The sequence below is a fragment of the Cyprinodon variegatus genome, unplaced genomic scaffold (assembly GCF_000732505.1).
Source record: "Cyprinodon variegatus isolate N-32 unplaced genomic scaffold, C_variegatus-1.0 Scaffold256, whole genome shotgun sequence".
In the NCBI taxonomy this organism is placed as follows: Eukaryota; Metazoa; Chordata; class Actinopteri; order Cyprinodontiformes; family Cyprinodontidae; genus Cyprinodon; species Cyprinodon variegatus.
Genome location: NW_015150709.1, coordinates 120,419 through 138,574, shown reverse-complemented (window position 1 = coordinate 138,574; position 18,156 = coordinate 120,419). Strand labels below are relative to the sequence as shown.

The following is an 18,156-nucleotide window of genomic DNA, read 5'->3' as shown; positions in this document are numbered from 1 at the left end:
CAGTAGCAATAAGTTAGAAACACATTGAGCGGTTGTCTGGAACACGTCCAATACATTGATATGTGTTGGAGTTTCTTAATAAGTTTTGCATAGGTTATGCACAAGTTACTCATAGGTTTTGGATAAGCTAGACACCACGGCTTATGAGTAACTTAAACTTAACATATGTCAACGATACCCCTGTGTTCAGTTTATGTCAACTTTGTCTTTTGCTCCAGCGAGCAGATATTCATTTTTCGAGAAATCCTAGTCTTTGTTTATATCGTCTCTAGCAAACTTCTGTCTGGTTTCCATCTTTTACTTACAGAACAGAGTTGTAATGTAAATCCCTTTATTGTCCCACAATGGAGAAATGTGTTCTCACTGCCATTGTGTGGCGCCTGGGGAAAAATCAGGGGTTAAGGCAAGGCAAGGCAAGGCAAATTTATTTGTATAGCACAATTCAGTACAAAGACAATGCAAAGTGCTAAAATACAGGAAGATAAGGGTTAAGGGTTTTGCTCAGGAACTGTACGACTGAACAGCCTGAACTCCCTTTTTTTTTTATCTCAAGCTGTCCACGTCTACTTCAACAGTTTGAAGAACACAAAATTAAATGTCTAAGCTTCAGAGAGGTCAAAACGTCTTTACAATGTTATAAAATAATGTTCTAAGCATGTGAACCTTACATGACACCCATTTAATTTTCCCATTTTGTCCAACTTTATATCTCACCAGAAACTGTGTTCTTTATTTCTCTAAAAAGAAAGCTTTAAAAGGGACTTCCTTCAGTTTATTATATGGTTTATTTATAGGACTTGCATTGCTCTGTTGTTAAAACTTATATCTCATATCCACTTGTCCAAATATGTCAATAAAACACATTTTTAATTGACCATAGATCGTTTTGCATGAATGATTGACATGCTGTCCTTGTGCCACAGTCTGCTAAATAAGCATTCTTACAGCATCATTGTTCCTTTCCTCCTCCACAGCAGTCCTCGTGATAAACAAAGCTGCTGTTCAGTTACAGCGGCATGGTTCCCTGCAGGATTTGAAACTCTGGCTGCATGCCCAAGCTTGTGCTTTAGTGAAAACTTTCTTTATTGTGCAGCTTAGAGACGCATAGGTTTTCACTCCCTCTCACTCTCTCCTCTCTGCTCTGCTCAGGGCTCAAAGCCTGAAGTGGGAGCTAATGATGCTCTGAAGTAGGTTACCAGCCCGCAGTGGAGCAGGAGAAAAAATTCTGCTGAAGTCAAACTGTAGTACAGCTCAATCAGAGACTGAACCGCTCTCTTCAAACAGTAATTAGGCGGATTGATGCTAATGAATGCATAGCAGCATTGATTGCGATGGAAGAGACAGATGACATTTCTTTTTGCTAATGGGAAAGAAAAAAAGGTGTCTGAAATATGCACTGAAAATATAAAGCTATGTCTGCTCTGATACAAAAAGGTCAAGTCTGATGATACACAAAGGCTTTTTTATGCAACCCTGTTGAAACCGAGACCCTCATTCTTTTCTGTTTACTCTGTTTTCTCACATTTACAATATATGACTTCCATAGAAGTATTTTACAAGTCACTTCTGAAAGAAAATCTGCTGGTTTCTGCAAAAATGCTTGAGATTAAGTCAGAACAAGAAAATGAAAAACAATCCACTGGACTTTGTTTCCAAGTTTGAAGACGTTTCGCTTCCCATCCAAGAAGCTTTTTTAATTCAAAATGTCAGGAATAGTGTTGAGTTCGAGGTTTATGAGAGACTTTTTTATGCAACCGCGAACTCAATGCTATTTCTTACATTTGAATCAAAAAGCTTCCTGGATGGGAAGCGAAATGTTTTCAAACTTGGAAACAAAGTCCAGTTTTTCATTTTCTTTATTTGGAATAACTATGACCTGTATGACTGAGACTCTTCGTCAGCAGATTGAGTCAAAGGTTCATACTCTAGCAGAGTAATGGGGAAAAAGGTATTAAACTATGTAGTTCAATTAAATTAAGGAGGTAGATGGTAATTCAGTCAGTCTGCATCTTAGTTTCTTTGCTAAGAAACATAAGATGGCATGTTGTCCAGCCCTGGTTTATCAGGCTATTCCAGCCCTGCTCTAATTAGACAAAGTTTTTCTCTCACTAATTTAAACGCTGCAGAAAGGCTGTGAAGGTCTCCTCATACCTGTACACAAACATATTGAAAAAAATGGTAAAATGTTATGAATAAAATCCTGAGAAACAGTCTAGCTTGTTATGAGAATCCTAAACACTTCATATTAGGATAAACATACCCTCTCCCTTAGACACCTTGCAGCCTTGCAGCTCTGAGGCTTGAATGACTGAATGAAACTCAGCTCTCATAAATCAATGTATGTGAAAGAGAAAGGGAGATTGATTTTCTTTTCCCACCACAAGAGCGATGAAGCTAAATATAAAGCCAGAGGTACTATGAAATAATGTAAATGAAAGCATATGCTAATGGCCTAATCAAAGTCCAGACCTAAATCTAACTGAGAAAGACAATATTCACAGATTAATAAACTCCTGTGCAAAAACTAATGTGCACAACAACAGGTTTTTCATTTTTATTTCCTATATAAAATCAGTAGTCTAGTGGGTGGATTTTTTCTTGGAAGCATACGTACCCTAATTAATGTAGTCTATAAACCTAAAGCAATATGCATGGTATGGTTGTTCCATGTCAGGTACGCCTTGACCTTGACCAATGCACCTTACAGTAGAAATGCAGTCAGTCTGTAGACTGGCATGGCTATCACTGCCCCTATATAGTTAGGGACTAATGCAGAGGACTAATTTTCGACTAGGATCAGCTTCTTAGTCATTGTTGGCCACTTCTTTGATTTTATTTATTTTGGTCAGGCTACTCATAAGCCTTCAGCCCGCCAAATGTTAAAAGTGCAATATTTTTGCCATTACTGTTAATATATAGTAAAAATTTTACACATTCAGTTATAAAATGTCACTCAACTCGAGTACAATTCTTCATTACTTTCTGTTGGTCTATTTATGAATTACTAATAAAGAACAATTCAGTTTGTGATCGCATTTGGACAAAAATGGAGGGTTTATGAATACATCTGTGAGGCACTGTACAAAATAATAAACAATACATTTTCATATCAATTCAAAGCAAGGCAAAATATGTTTCCTTTGTCAGTATTTTCTATATCTATTCGATCATTTTGATTGCTTTAACTTCATCAGGAGCTAACCTGTTGAAGTCTTGAGACTGTGGTGGAAGGCCACCTTCCAGCACAGGAGTCTGCAGCATTTACAATACAGACAGCAATGTTTGCATTTAGTCCAGCTAAATACAACTTATATTAGAACCACAACTGTTAAACAACCTTTTTAAACCTGAGAACTTAAAGTTCTACTGTAGTGACTTTATTGTTCATTTTTGAAACCACCATTTTATTTATATTTTAAGGTTTAAAGCAGGAAAAAACAACAGTTTTGCAAAAAGGGGATAAATATACTTTCTTGTTTAAGAGATTGATGTTTTTGGCCAATCATGTAAAAAAAATGTCCAACCCAATGGCAAGAAAAATTTATTGGTACCTTTAGTGTCATTCCTCCTGGAAATTCAGTGCAGTCATTCCATGAAAAAAGAATTCTCAAACCTGCATTTCTTGTATGTACCTGATTTTTTACTCTTTTGTGGCCCTTTATAATCTTTAGCTTTAGTTATCAAAGGCCATTGTGGAAGGACCAAAGAGCCACAGGTTGCTACCCCTGTTCCAGCAGGATGACGGGGGGAATACTTTTGTACTGTCTTTTTCTTTTGTAATAAAAACTATTTTATTTCCTGTATAATTTTCCATCTAATTTACCATTTTATACAACTTTTTGCTGGTTTTTCACATTAAATTCAAATAAAATATATTTATGCTTTTTGTAATGTGGCAAAATGTGGAAAGATTCAAAGGGTATGAATACTTTTTGAAGCTACATTATCTTCACACCCATGTCTAGAGATCCAGAGATGTATTCGTTGCTTTTTATGGTGACAAAAAGTGTAATACTGAGACTCTCAGCGAAATCTGAACACCAGTGTAACCTTGCTTTGTTCAGGCTCACCTCGTCCTTTGTTGTCAAGGGCTTTTAAAACCTTATGCTCGGACTCTTTAACCTTTAGTTTTGCTTTCATGGCGGACATTTTTTCACCTTTGTGCACAGGTTTGCACACAGTTCTTTATTTAGGACGCTGCCTCGGTATAGAAAATTATTGTCTTTATTTTCAGACATACTAGGAAACTTTCTCTAAACACCCTTTTTTCTGAAATTACATTGCCTCTTGCAATCAAATTTTCACTGAACCTTTTTTTTTTCTTTAATAATCTGGATCATTTTCCTACTGACAGTTTTTCCCTCCACCTTTTACTTAAGTTTACTGTCTTGTTAAATTAAATCTTGTAGGAAGGCCTAAAATTCAATCTCATATCCTGGGTACTGCACTCTATAGCATTTTGCTGCAGAGAAATTGACTGTAAATAAACCAGGCCGGCTGTCTATATCTAGTCTGTGTATAAAAACCTGTAATAGCTCCACCGAAACCAAATCAATCGATCAAGCCACTCCTAGCCTCCAGCACAAATGAAATGCCTCTTTCACATCAACTTCTGCCCCAGGGAGGAAAATGCAGCAGCAGGAGAGATATTGATCGTTGCAAACCTTACACCGCTTTCCTCTAAAAATAGAAATCTAGCACTAAGAGTGTGAAGGGGAGACAGCTGTTTCGGTCAGCAGCGTCTCCCTGTTCCTGTGATTTCTGTGCTCTTCGTAATGGGGCAGAAACAGAGATTTAGATAAGATGTTAAATATTTTATGGGGTACAGCGAGGGAAGGGAACACATAGCTTAGGGGGAAATGATGGTGAACATGGTAAAAAAAATATCTTCAGCATAATTTGGATTAATTATTTCTTGTCCAAATGCTAAAAGGAGGAGAACCATGCTGTAGGTCCTTCTCACATGGGTTTTAATAATACTCAAACACATTAATACTTGGAAAGTTAAAAGAGACAATGCAAGTGAGTCATCCTTCACTACTAATACTCAAAAATAAATCTTTCTTCACTGAAACCTCTAAAAATCAACATTTCCTCAAGCTCCCTTGAAGTCTTCAAAGATCTTTCTTTTAAATGTTTTATTTACCATTTTGACTGGAACAGATTGAATCAGTATCATTCCCATTCATTATTTAAAGCATTGAGCCTTAAATTCAAATGTAGAATTTACTTTCCTTATAAGCTACAGGTAGCATCTACAGCACGTTAGTTTTATAGGCTACATAATGTAAAGGCTTTAGACAAATTTGCTGCTTTACACTGCAAAAACGATCTAAAAATGATTTAAAATGTTCTCTTAAAATAAGATAAAGATAATATGCACTTGAAAAAAGACAATATAATTATGTTTTCTTATTCTAAATGTAAATTGTCTTGATCCATTGGCAAAGTTTCTCACTTACCTCCGCAATTCAAGAAAAAATGCACTTATTTTAAGGAAAAAAAATGACTTATTGAGATTTACATTTTTTGCATTGTACAAATTGGCCTTATCCTTTTAAATTAGCAATGACATCTGATAAGTTTGTGATGATACAGAATATTTAATGGCAGGCAGTAGTAAACTAGTTGTATATGAAAAGAAGACAAAAAACTTACAATTGTACAGACAAGTTTAGTAATATGAAGAGGACAGCGATGTAAACATTAAAGGAATAGTACACCCAAAACATGATTAGCCTTCATTTTCTACTCACCTCCATGCTGAACAACACTCTGGAGTACTTTTTTGATATCTCAAATGCATCTGGAGATCTGGGAGGCTTCTTGCTGTCTGCTGACATTCAAATAATGGAGGTCTATGGCGCCCGAGACAGAAAGGTCCATAAAAGTCCACAAAAAACGTGTCAATATTCCTCCATACTGCTCGTCCAATGTATTTCAAGTGTCCTGAGTGGGTAGCATCCAGAATTTACTCGAAACGAAGTCATTTAAAATGTTTTTAGAGCATAAACAGTAGTGTATAGGATTTCCTGAAAGCACGTGCCTGCCAGTTCACGACGCTACGGAAACCACGGCAGACCAAACCAGATGAAAGTGCGCATTCAGCTCGGCAAAGAACTCATGCTCTTCCTCAACACTGAAGTCCTCAGACATTTTTCTTTCGTTGTTTCTTTCTTTGCACAGGTAAACAGCACATTTCTTCTTCTACGCTTGCATTATCTGCAGAGCAGACGCTGAATGCGCACTTTCATCTGGTTTGGTCTGCCGGCTTCCGTAGCGTCGTGAACGTGCAGGCGCGCGCTTTCAGGAAATCCTATGCACTACTGTTTATGCTCTAAAAACATTCTAAATGACTTCGTTTTGAGTAAATTATGGACGCTACCCACTCAGGACACTTGGAATACATTGGACGAGCAGTATGGAGGAATATTGACACGTTTTTTGTGGACTTTTATGAACCTTTCTGTCTCGGGCGCCATAGACCTCCATTATTTGAATGTCAGCAGACAGCAAGAAGCCTCCCAGATCTCCAGATGCATTTGAGATATCAAAAAAGTACTCCAGAGTGTTGTTCAGCATGGGGGTGAGTAGAAAATGAAGGCTAATCATGTTTTGGGTGTACTATTTCTTTAAGCTCCATAGTAGAAGAAAAAAATCGTTTAGAAATGGATTAATCTACTGCAAAGTTAGCAATGAGAACAGGAATACCCAGATAAAAACACTATAAAGAAAATAGAAAAAAAGCACCTCACAGAATGAGGCGGAAAACTATGCAACAAACACGACTTTGCAGAACAAACACACAAAGAGCAGATTAGGGTTTTCTTTTTTTAACTTCTCATTATTTTGAAATCCAAATTACTTTTGAAAATGTTTAAAAATGAATTTTATTCCCCAAATATGTTTTTTTTTTCTTGCTTTAACAGTATGTAAATTATTTTATTCAAATTAATACTGAGTGGCTGTACCTTGTCCTAAGGCACAACCTGTGCTCACATTAGAGACATTTCTTATGCAAATGTCACCTTGTTTACTTTAATTAGGTGTTGAAAAACTTGGAATACAACAGGATGTTGCCAGGTTGGTCTTATGATTGACTTTCATCCATTTTCTTATCCCAAGTGGGGTCACGGGGGGTGTTGGTGCCTATCTCCAGGGCAAGAGGCAGGGTACACCCTGGACTGGTCACCAGTCCATCACAGAGACAAACAACCATTCACACACACACCTAAGGGGACTATAGAGAAGCTAATTAACCTAACAGTCATGTTTTTGGACTGTCAGAGGAAGCCAGAGTACCCGGAGAGAACCAACACATGCTCAGGGAGAACATGCAAACTCCATGCAGACAGACCCCAGGCCAAGAATCAAACCCAGGACCTTCTTGCTGCAAGGCAGCAGTACTACAGACTGCTTCACTGAGCAGCACGTCTTCTGATTGACTTGTGTTGAAATACTGTGCATTTTCTAATGTCAGAGTTGCTTTAGTGTAAAGATACCATTAGTATACTGAACCTGCAATGACTGACGCCTGGCAGGCAAGAAGCACAATGAAAGAAAATGAAAGAAACAAACTGTTAAATCAAAGTACACAATGACTAAAAAGGAACTCCACACCAACAGAAAGTGCAGAGGCTGTCATTAACCATCCTTTGAAAAAATACAGAAAAGATGCTTAGCCTGAGATCGGGTCTTCAAGGGATAAAGATAAATGATTGATGAGTTTTGGGAAAGAAGCTTTAGCCTCCACCTGCAGCCGGGTCTGAGTGGCTCCAGGTTGTTTGGACATTACTGTCAAAGGTGAGCTCTGCTCCTCTGGGTTGGTGATGTTCTTTTCATTTCCTCCTGACTGAGTCACAGGTGGCAGGGGGACACAGCTCACATCTCAGCTTGCCAAAAATGTAACCCTGATGCAGAAAGACAAGTACAGATCATGAGGGGTTTTAGTTGGGTTTTTCTTTTTTCTTTCCTGCTCTTGCTGTGTTCATCAGAAGAAACAATCTTTAAAGGTAAATGTTTAAAATTGAGCAAATAACCAGACAAAAACAGACGAAAAAACCACACAAAGTACTAAAAACATTATTAATAGATATTAGAGTCATGATCAAAGATGAGAAATAAAAACCTTTTCACAAAAAAACTGATTAGACTTGGTGAAAAGCCTTAAGATGGGGGATGTTCACAGTGCTGCTCTGGTCCAGGAAATAGTCCAGCAATTTGAAAGTGAGAAAAATCACATCTTAATTTGGCTTGGTTTGCTTTTGCTTGTAGCTTTTTGGATCAGAGCAAACAACTTAATGCCATTGCAGAAGATTGTTTTTCAGGGCAGTATTGGGTCTTATCGATTGGTCATCCATCCCCTTCCAATGTGTCCGACATTGTTCCATCGATGTAAAATATCCCCATACCATAACCCTCTTGCAAATTAATTTTACCACCTCATTGTTGTTGTTTGGAGTCTCACACAACCAAGATATATACTCTTTATTTCTCCTCTTCTTCTACATCAAATCCTCTCCTCCTGCTTTTGGTACGGTCACTGCAAGCAAGTCACAAGGTTCAGATAAAACTCAGTTTTCTTGACAAACACTGGAATTAGTTTGCTGCACAATTCTTATTAGCCTTTATCCTTACTTGATTTTACCTTTAGATTGACAGAGAGCAGCTTTAACTGATTTGTAAAAGAAATGATTAATGTTTTGCTTTCATGGAGGATAGTTAGAGTCTGATTTTTGAGTGGGTGTTGGAAAATTTGAGTGTTGTCATATGATGGAAATGTAACTGTAAAGATGTTTAGCTGCAGGTTTTCTCTGAATATCATTTAGCTTTATTATGAGTGGCAACTCGCATTTTTTAATATGCTTCTAAAGGTTCTATATGCTTTCCAAAGTCAACTAAAGCCATATTTCTAATGAAAAATTGCATCTAGCGCTATGGCGTATACATTTGTAATAAAATATAAGTTGCTTTATGTTGCTGTTTTTCAAAACCTTAGAGAGGATACTTCCCATAATTACTGTCCTACGAAGAATGCTGATGGTCATTTGTTTTCCCAGACAGACAGGGGAGGGCGATCAGAGGACATAATTCATAAGAATTGCTCAGACATACATAAATCAACATTTTGGATGTGGTTTTGATGAAGATACAGAATTATGTTGGAAGAATGTTCAAAGATAATTGAACTTTCATAATCAATCCAACATGCTTTTTATGCTAATTCACTGTGATATTTATTATAGGATGTTATTTTCTATTTGGATAAAGGAGAAGAACAGGTGTCCTCTAAAAGCTGATCAGCTGAGGGCTGTTAATCTGTGGGGGGGATCCTGGGAACAGACTCCCGCTTTGGAGCATGTGGTCAGGAGCCAGGAGCAGAGAGTGAATATAAAGGATAAATTCTATGCTTTAGTCAGTTCAGTTTGGTTCCATCTGAGGAGATAATGTGCAAAATGTGGTCTATCTGTTGCTGCAAGAAAGAAGACCTGTGATTTCAACAATGCGGGCATCTTTTCTTTCTGTTTTAACAGAATGAATATTGGAATTTCACCAACACATTAAAACCTAGTCAAAGGATCTAAATTCATGTGTTTTCAATGTCTCTAAAAAGTAAAAACTTGCATTGATTAGCTTTTAGATTGACTCTCAGCAGCTTTAACTTTGCTTGCAGGGTACACTTTGATTCTCAAAGCTGGGATCACTCTGGTTGCTTATGGTACTGTAGGATAACAGCTACTAACAAATTACCAAGACTATTTCTTTAAAATAAAAAGCTATGTGGCAATTTATATTGTGCTTAATGTTAAGGATAGTCTGTCATCAGGTTCTCATCATGTACAATTGTAAAACAAGAGTTCATTGCTCACAGCTAAATAAAGTATTTTAGAGTGATAACCAGTTCGCTGGATATTTCCTGTTCTTTCCCACGGCACATGAACTCAGCCAAATACTAATTTCCTGTAACAGTATAATTTAGAGAAGCTTCGGTATGTAGTCTGTATGAGTGCAGGAGAGGCAGTGATTCGCTGATGATGACTGAGAGAGGGAGGGAGGTGCGCATTGATGAAGCTAAAGGGAGGGAGGCAGAGAGAAAGAGAGCACTCTCGCTATCAGCTTCGTTTTTCTCTCTGCGACTAAGGCAACCAGCTCTCCCTTTCCTCTCATCCTCCTCCTCATCGTCCTCCTCCTCCCCCGTCACTGTAACAGCAGCAGTGCCAGGAAAAAAAAAGAGGGGAAAAGAAAAATTGGATCAAAAAGGATGTATATTTTTTTATTGTTAACAAGAAATCAACAGAGACGATAGAAGAGATGGGATTGCTGAGCTTTTTTCTTCAAACGCATCAAAGGAGTTCAAACGAGAACGGAGAGGATAAAAGGATGTCAGTGGACCTGTACGCATGTATGGAGAGCAGGAGGAAGAAGTGAGGCAGATAATCTCAGAGTTGGATCCTTGGAACTGGGGTGGGGGGTTAATTTTACAGTTTGAGCAACAGGAAAGATGTGTTCTCTGTCCCAGCTTTAAGGACATTTCTATATTCGTATTTCTGGGCTTGTGACGAAACCCTGTACTCTTTGGAATCCCGGCTCTAAAGTCTGAGGACATCCATCCGTCCGTCCCTCCCACCCCCTCTGTGACCCCTTTTTTTGTCTTTTTCTACTGCACTTTAATATTTAGATGGGGATAAAAGCTTCATAGCACACCCTTGTGTGTTTTTTAGCCTTTTATTTCCGGCATTCGCACCCATCTGTTTCACAGTGGCTGTCCGTTCACACCTCTGCCATCTGTGGGAGTATTAGCTTAATTTTTCTTTGGGAGTCTACAGAGTGTGTTGCTGTGTTCCCTATGGAGACCACCTAAAGAGGCGGATTTATACATCAGATTGGGCTTATTCTCATTTGACATCAAAAAAATCAAGAGAAAAGTTGTGACTGATTCTCAGCTGCAGGAAGCCAGGTCTCGCCCACTCTGAGGATTTATAATAGATGGGCGTCTCATGAATAATTCAGCATCAGGTGTGCACCCCCAGTGACGCCTGCCGAGTGCTGACATCCAGAGATGACACTCTTGTGGTTTGATCCCCGTTGATAGCAGCTTGGTGATGTGTTCCCTCCAATGATCACCAGCTGCTCTCTCTGATCTTCTCTATTAGCATCTTTCACACTTTCTTAAATCTTTTTGTGGGACAAGACAAGATTGAAAACCAGGATTTGTTTCAACCTGTCAGCGATCTGTGGACACTCTTTGGTGCATAATCTGGGGACATGATTGGTGTTAACAGCCTGCACTCGGCAGGGCGCCTACGCTCGCGCTCCCTTTGCACCGTGCGTTATGGAAGGGACTTCCGGATGATGGATCCGTTCCGCTATCCCAGAACTCCACGCTCCCGTTCCCTCAAACCTCTTGTGTTTCCTGACCTGCTGGGCAAAGCTCAGGACGGGCAGAACCACCCACAGGCCAGGAAAAGGAGAAAGGTACAAATAAAATGTCCTCTTTTTAAATCATTTTTGCAAACAGGGGCAACTCAGCCATTTGAAATATATATAAAATATTGCTTGGAAGAATCACGCTGATATATTTTATTCCTGTTTATTATTATGATTAGGGCTTACAGTTGATAGATTCCCAAAAGTCTGTGTTTTAGAAAATTTAATTGAGCTTGGATTCTGTCCCTCTCCACTCTTTTTATAAATTATTTTATTCTAAAATAGGGCTGTAAATCACTACAAACTTTTCCCTCCACTAAACTTTCGACAACGATGTGTAAATTCAATGGTATATGAATTTAACAATAACATTTTGTGGCTTACATTTATTAATAAATCCTTTTTATTAATAAATTAAAAGTTAAAAGTATATTTAAATTTAATCAAATTGATTTGGAGGGTGTTGCTGATTGTCTGCTAATTACTATTAAGCTATTAGTCTAAAACTTGGTCACAGGATAAAAAGCACTGTCTGGATTTGGTCTCATGTATTCAAAGTTTCTGAGGGCAAAGTTTCTGTCCAATTTTTAACAAATTACCAGCAATATGTCACTATATGAATTTCTGAAATTTAGCAATGGAAATATTGATACATTTAACGCTTTTATCAATATTTGAATGGATTAGGATGTATCTGTAAAATGTAAATAAAGCTAGCTTTAGGTTGGCTGTTTGAATGCAGCACTGAACAGTTATACCAAACGACGGAAGACTACCATTTATGTCTGTCGTTTGATGATGCTGATCAGGCAATTTGGAAAAAATGACGTTGATCCATTCTGGTCTCAGAGAGCTTCTAAAGCAGTGAATTCCTCCTTAGTCATATTTCACCTTTTACTGAATCTCTCCACTGCTTTATCGCTGAACTGTCAGGATTTACTGTAATATGATTTTACTTTTTCTTTGCTTGTGACAGACTTAAAGATAATTTTTGGGAATATTTCAACAGATAATATCAGCTGTGTCCATGTTTGTATTGCTGTAATCAAAGCTATAACATAACATGGAGGAAAATATAGAAAACTGCATCTATGAAATAAATAGAAATTGCGAAGGAGAGTTTTACATCATGAACACCTGCAACCTCAAAAATTCAGTTATAAAAGAATTTCCCATCATGGAGGTTTCTATCAGCATCAAAGTCCCTCTTGACAACCCTGAAAATGAGAGTTATTGTGTGTGAAAGTAACATTTCAAACTTTTTCCTTATAATCTCAGACTTAATTAGTAACAAAGTTAGGTGCTTATAAGTTTACCACCTTGAAGATATCTGTTGTTTTTTTTTTGTCACGATTAAAAACTGCAATGATTCAATAAATAAAAGATCAGATAATTACGTAAATGTATCTTTCAAATTAAAATATATAAGCTGAAAAGTATTTATCTAATAAAATTTGTCCCAAATACAACATTTCAATATATTTAAATATTCATACGATAACGTTTAACTTTTTATCAAAGGTTTCATTGTTCTGTGCTGCAGTAAATCATAAGTTGTTGTCAATCGAACTAGGATTTATTTTTCAGGTGAAGTTCACTTTAGAATTTATTAAACAATAACTTTAGAATAAATTAAACAATACAGAAACAATTATATTTGAACATAGAATGATTAGTTATTTAAACTAATAACCTTTATTTGCAGTTAATAGCATATTAGTAATGATATATTTAAATATTAATGTATACATTTATTTATTATAACATGTCCTTCAATTTTATCCTAGCTATGACATGTAAAATCGACCATTAGGAAAATGATTGACAACAAATACATAGTCACATACTTTACAGGAACCCAGTATGAAACTTTAAGGATTAAACTTCCTCATTTGTTATAATACATCACTCTGCTATGTCAAAAATTTAAAGCTGATTATTTAGAAGGTGCAAAAGAAAACAGGCAGTTTCTTTACAGTTAATTCTATCTAATAGCAGTAAGGTTTAGATCATTAATTCAACTATTTACATATTGTTGCATTTTTTCTTTGCTTAGAGCATAAATTAAAATCTATATCAAGAACTATCTATAATCATAGAAAAAAATATTTCTTTTTTTCTAAGGGGATGTTTTCTGAGTAATACAGTGAACACAACGAAAAAAGTATTATATTTTTTTCTATGGCTGTAATAAAAAAAATCTGATTAAATATGATTATTACATGTTCAGCCATAGTGTTGAACTCACAGATGTAACTGATATCTGGTAGAATATAAAGAGCAGGTTTAATGTTAGAGCAGTATGCGCTCGTGGAGCTCTGACTCTATGCAGACTCTATGTATATACGTCATTTCAAATGTTGCTATGCCTTTAAACAATTTGGGAAATCCCAAATGATTATGCTTTTTAACGTTTGATAAATCAGTTTTTAACCTCTGAGTTAAATGGAGACAGACCGCTGAATGAATTTTATAGTAACACATCAAGCAGGCAGCTTCCATTGAACGAATCACTGGTAAATCAGAAGAAATTAGCTCAGATACCCGAAGTATATTTGTGGATCTCCAAAAGTGTGGTTAGCTGAGGGGGTAATATTTTTTTCTCCTTTTCAACAAAGACATCATGGGATTATGCTGCCTTTGTACTGTGCAGAAAGTAGAACGTCTTTTACATGAAAGTGCTTTGTGAAATGTGCAAATTGTCATGATGGGTTCACTAATAGCGACCCAAGTATGCAGAACACCACTGACGGACACAGGGATAAAAGTTCAACAAGTTTATTTTAGCACAAGCACACAGAATGTACTGGTTCTGGTTCGGGCCTGGACACTGGTTCACCGGAGTCTGCGTGAGAGACAGTTCAGTTAGCGTTGCAAGCTGGAGCTTGATTTCCCGAAGATTACTGATTGTACCTTGAGGGTTCTTGAGGTTAGCTTTGGGAGAGTCACTGTTGGATCTGGAGAGGAGTTCATCAGCAGAGTCCGCTTGCTGCTTCAGCGTCTCACGTCTTATAATGAACAGACTTTGGCTTTGGGTTTTCCAGCTCTTAGTCCAGAGCTGCATGGAGGTTCTCTATGATTCTTCAGGTTTGGCTCTGAGGGTCGGCTCGGCAGGTTAGCTCTTCCTGAGCTTACAGAGGAGACACTGGTTTCCTGGAAGACAGAGACAACGGTTAGAATCCAGGCTGGATTCAAAGTCACAAAGTTACACTGAGGATCTAGGCTTAGGCACTGACCAACTGGATCAACACTGCGGCGTTGAGGCAAGGTCTGAAGACAGCTTAAGTAGTGGATCCTCTGATGATCTTGATGGGCTGCAGCTGTGCAGGAGGCTCCCTCAGAAGGATCCACGGCGGACTCTGCTGGAGAAAGGTGGAACTTCTCCAGCTCCCAACACAAATAACCCTTAAAACCAAAGTAAAAGATCTGTGGGATGGAGAGCCACTCAGAGAGGAAGAAGCCGTTACTCTGAAATTAACGAAATGCCAGATTAGAGATTACAGACACACACAGAGATTGCCTTAATTTTTGATCACTTGTCCTGAAAGTAAAATTATTTTTGGGCCATTATTTTGGTATCATTTGCAGTGAAAATAATATTTCCTTAATTCAAAAGCAGGGTATGTATAAATCTGTTTCCGACTGTTGTAATATGCATGTTTTCCTATTCCATTTAGATGTAAGACACAGTCATAATATTGTCCCGATGATATTCCTATTCAAAGAATGCGATTAAATGCAGTAATTATAGGATATTTAATTATATAAAGCAAACTTTTTTAGGTAACTGGTAATGAAGAAGCCTATTTTAAATGAGTATTTTTGTTTTTTTGGACTAATCTTTGTAATTGTGGGGCTATGATTGCTGTGGCGGGCATTCACTGCTACAAAGCTACCGCCAAAAGACGTCGAAGAATGAATGAAGATATCACGATAGTACCATAAACTAATATTTTAAGGCCCATCCCCAGTTGCTGCAGAAGCAGTTTTGTTTTCTGAAATCCTGGGAAGTGCTTCCCTGTTTCTGTCAGGCGAAATGCGGGACAGTTCTGAGCATGAAGCAGGCTGCAGAGCTGCAATTTTACAGAAAAGAGGATGAAACGGAGCTGAGACTGTAATGAGCTACCCTGGGTGAACATAAATATTCATTATTCTTCTGATGGATCTCTGATTAGGCCCAGTTTCAAAGCCAAATGCTTGGAGCCAAAACCCAGCTATAAATCCTGTTTAATTTGACTAAAAGTCACGATACAACAAAAATGATTCTCTAAAGGGTGGAACAGCAGCTGTGCTTCCCAAACCCAACATGGATTAAATTCCCTTTCCAGCAGTCAGTTCACTGAACGAGGAGGAGATGAGCTGCCACTAACTGTCTCCTAAATCCATCAGGCTGTCACATCCGTCCATCAGCTACCTCCATCACAATCACCACACCTCTGATGGTTCCCTGCTGTTCTGTGTCGCTTCATCTCTCCGCTGCAGATCGGCCGTGAAAACAAATTTGTTACATGACATTTAGCTGACACAAAGTCAATGTCGATTTGAGCTGTTGAAGGAAAACTGTCTAAATGCCCTGAATGTCCCTACAGATCCAGGGAAAACTGAAACGAAAATTCCAGCTGCGTAGCTTTCATTTTAGCTCTCTAGCAGTAACCCTCCCACCTCTGTTGGTTCACCTTATTTGTTGTTGATGACATTGGTCATGAAAGGTGAAAGAAACGGAATAGGATTCCTTAGTGAGTATGTTGTATACATAATCTGATAACATTATTAGTTAAATGTCCAATGTGTAACACATTTTCAGTTCTAAAACAAATTGCTTTTAATATCTTTTTTGTCAGTCAGACTGTGCTACCTATGGTGTTTTTCATACATTCAGTGAAGTACAAGAACAGGCTCTTCCTAAAGTAGATCCAGTTTTAAATTAGTTCCTTTGCTAAATTGTATGCTAACACAACACTAGATCATTCCTTCAAGTCCTCCATAAGTTACAGTGGCCAACACGTCGAAAAGAGTTGCAAAAATACGCATGATGCAAACTGTAAAACACACCAACAGAAAAAAAACAAAAGCAACAGAAAAATGCTGCAAACAAAAAAATCTGCAATCTCTAAATACAGAAGCAAAAACCTGCAATTATCTAAACCAATGCAAAGAAAAAAGTGCTGCAACCAAAAACAAAATGCTGCAATGAAAAAACAAAATCCTGCTATCACAGAAAGAAAATTATGCAAAGAGTAAAAACAGCTGCTAACTCGCTTTACAAAATTGAATTGCTCAGGACCGTTAGAGGGCACTGAACAAAGAGCAAACCATATTGGACCAGACCCTCCATACAAACAGGAATTTATGCATTATCACAGGATTTGAAATGCAAAAATGAAGAAAGGAGAAGTTTATCTTTCGTTTCATTGTCAAGCAAGCCTTACAGTATTTTAGAGTAACACTATAGTTATGTATAGTCATATAAGTAACACTCTGGTCTGATATGGTTTGGTCTTTGATCGACTCCCTCTAGTGATCTGGAGCACTTCAGGGTTTTTTTGTTAAGGGAAAGTTTGCAGCTCTTTTTGCTATTTGCATAATTTTCTTGCTGTTTTTGCCAGCATCATTTTGTTTGTGGTCACTACATTTTTTATTTGCATGTGTTTGTTGATTGCAAGTTTTTGCTTCTATTCTAGTGATTGCAGCATTTTTGTTAACCATTTTCCTATTGCATTATTTTTTTGTGTATGCTTGTTTTGGACTTTGCATCATATGCGTGTTTGCAGCTTCTTTGGTGGTTTACTGCATGTTTGCACCTGTTGGCCGCTGTACCAAGTCATCTTATGCATCGGTTGTCAGAATTAGCTTTAGAAACAAGCAACATCAGCACGTCTATAGGAAAACTCCAAAAAAAACTACTCATCATGGAGGACAGGGGAACTCTTTGAATAGTTACTACTATCCGAAAACAGAGTTGAATATTTTGGTTATCCTTCTGATAAAACCTAAGAAATCCAGCAGTTAGAACTTTGAAATCAGCAACTAGATTTAGATCTGTTGAGGTTAATGAAAATCTAAATTATTAATATCATGACTGGCGGGGTTGTTTCATCCAAGACCTGCTTGTGTTTAAGAGCTATGTTGATGTTCGGCTCATTAGGTAATTGATGGATCATTTGGCAGAGCGAGTGAACTCTGCTCATGCGACTGGGAGAAGCTGAGCAGCATAAGAATAGTTAATTGAGGAAAGCACTCTTGTTCATTGTGTACCTTTCTCAGGCAATCAAAATGAATCTGCCCTCCACTACCATTTAAAATCTCTGCTTATATCTTTCTTAAGATTTATTGATTTTTATTTTTTCCCTTGCAGGCGCTCTACAACTCTATCAAGAATCAGAAGCTGCAGTGGACAGTGTGAGTAACTTTTAAATGACTTGTTGCAAACCATCATCACCCCGAAACGGGTTAACCTCAATAAATCAGAACATCAATGCAGAATTAGTGCATTCCAGTGTTTCAGTTTAAAATGCGAAATTCTGATTTTATATAAACTTCTTTTAAGCTCTCATTTGTTAATTTTGCTGCACAGTTATGAAAACACAACATTCAGTTTCAAGGCTAGAAGAACAATAACTATACATATTATTACTGATTAAAAAAGAAGGATTTTTAATATACAAATATTTTGGCTATTTATGTAAAAGAGTGTCTTTCCTACAGTTACAGACTGTTAAAAGTGGTGAA

At 37.5% G+C, this 18,156-nt stretch overlaps 1 protein-coding gene across 5 annotated transcripts in view; it reads left to right on the top strand.

Annotated features, from left to right (window-relative positions):
* LOC107089558 (PH and SEC7 domain-containing protein 1-like) overlaps nucleotides 1-18,156 on the top strand; it is a 100,034-nt gene that overhangs the window by 52,360 nt on the left and 29,518 nt on the right. For all 5 annotated transcript variants that reach the window (XM_015382425.1, XM_015382426.1, XM_015382424.1 and 2 more), the window contains one exon: nucleotides 17,783-17,826. In XM_015382425.1, coding sequence (XP_015237911.1) covers nucleotides 17,783-17,826 — 44 coding nt within the window. The remainder of the gene's footprint in view (nucleotides 1-17,782; nucleotides 17,827-18,156) is intronic.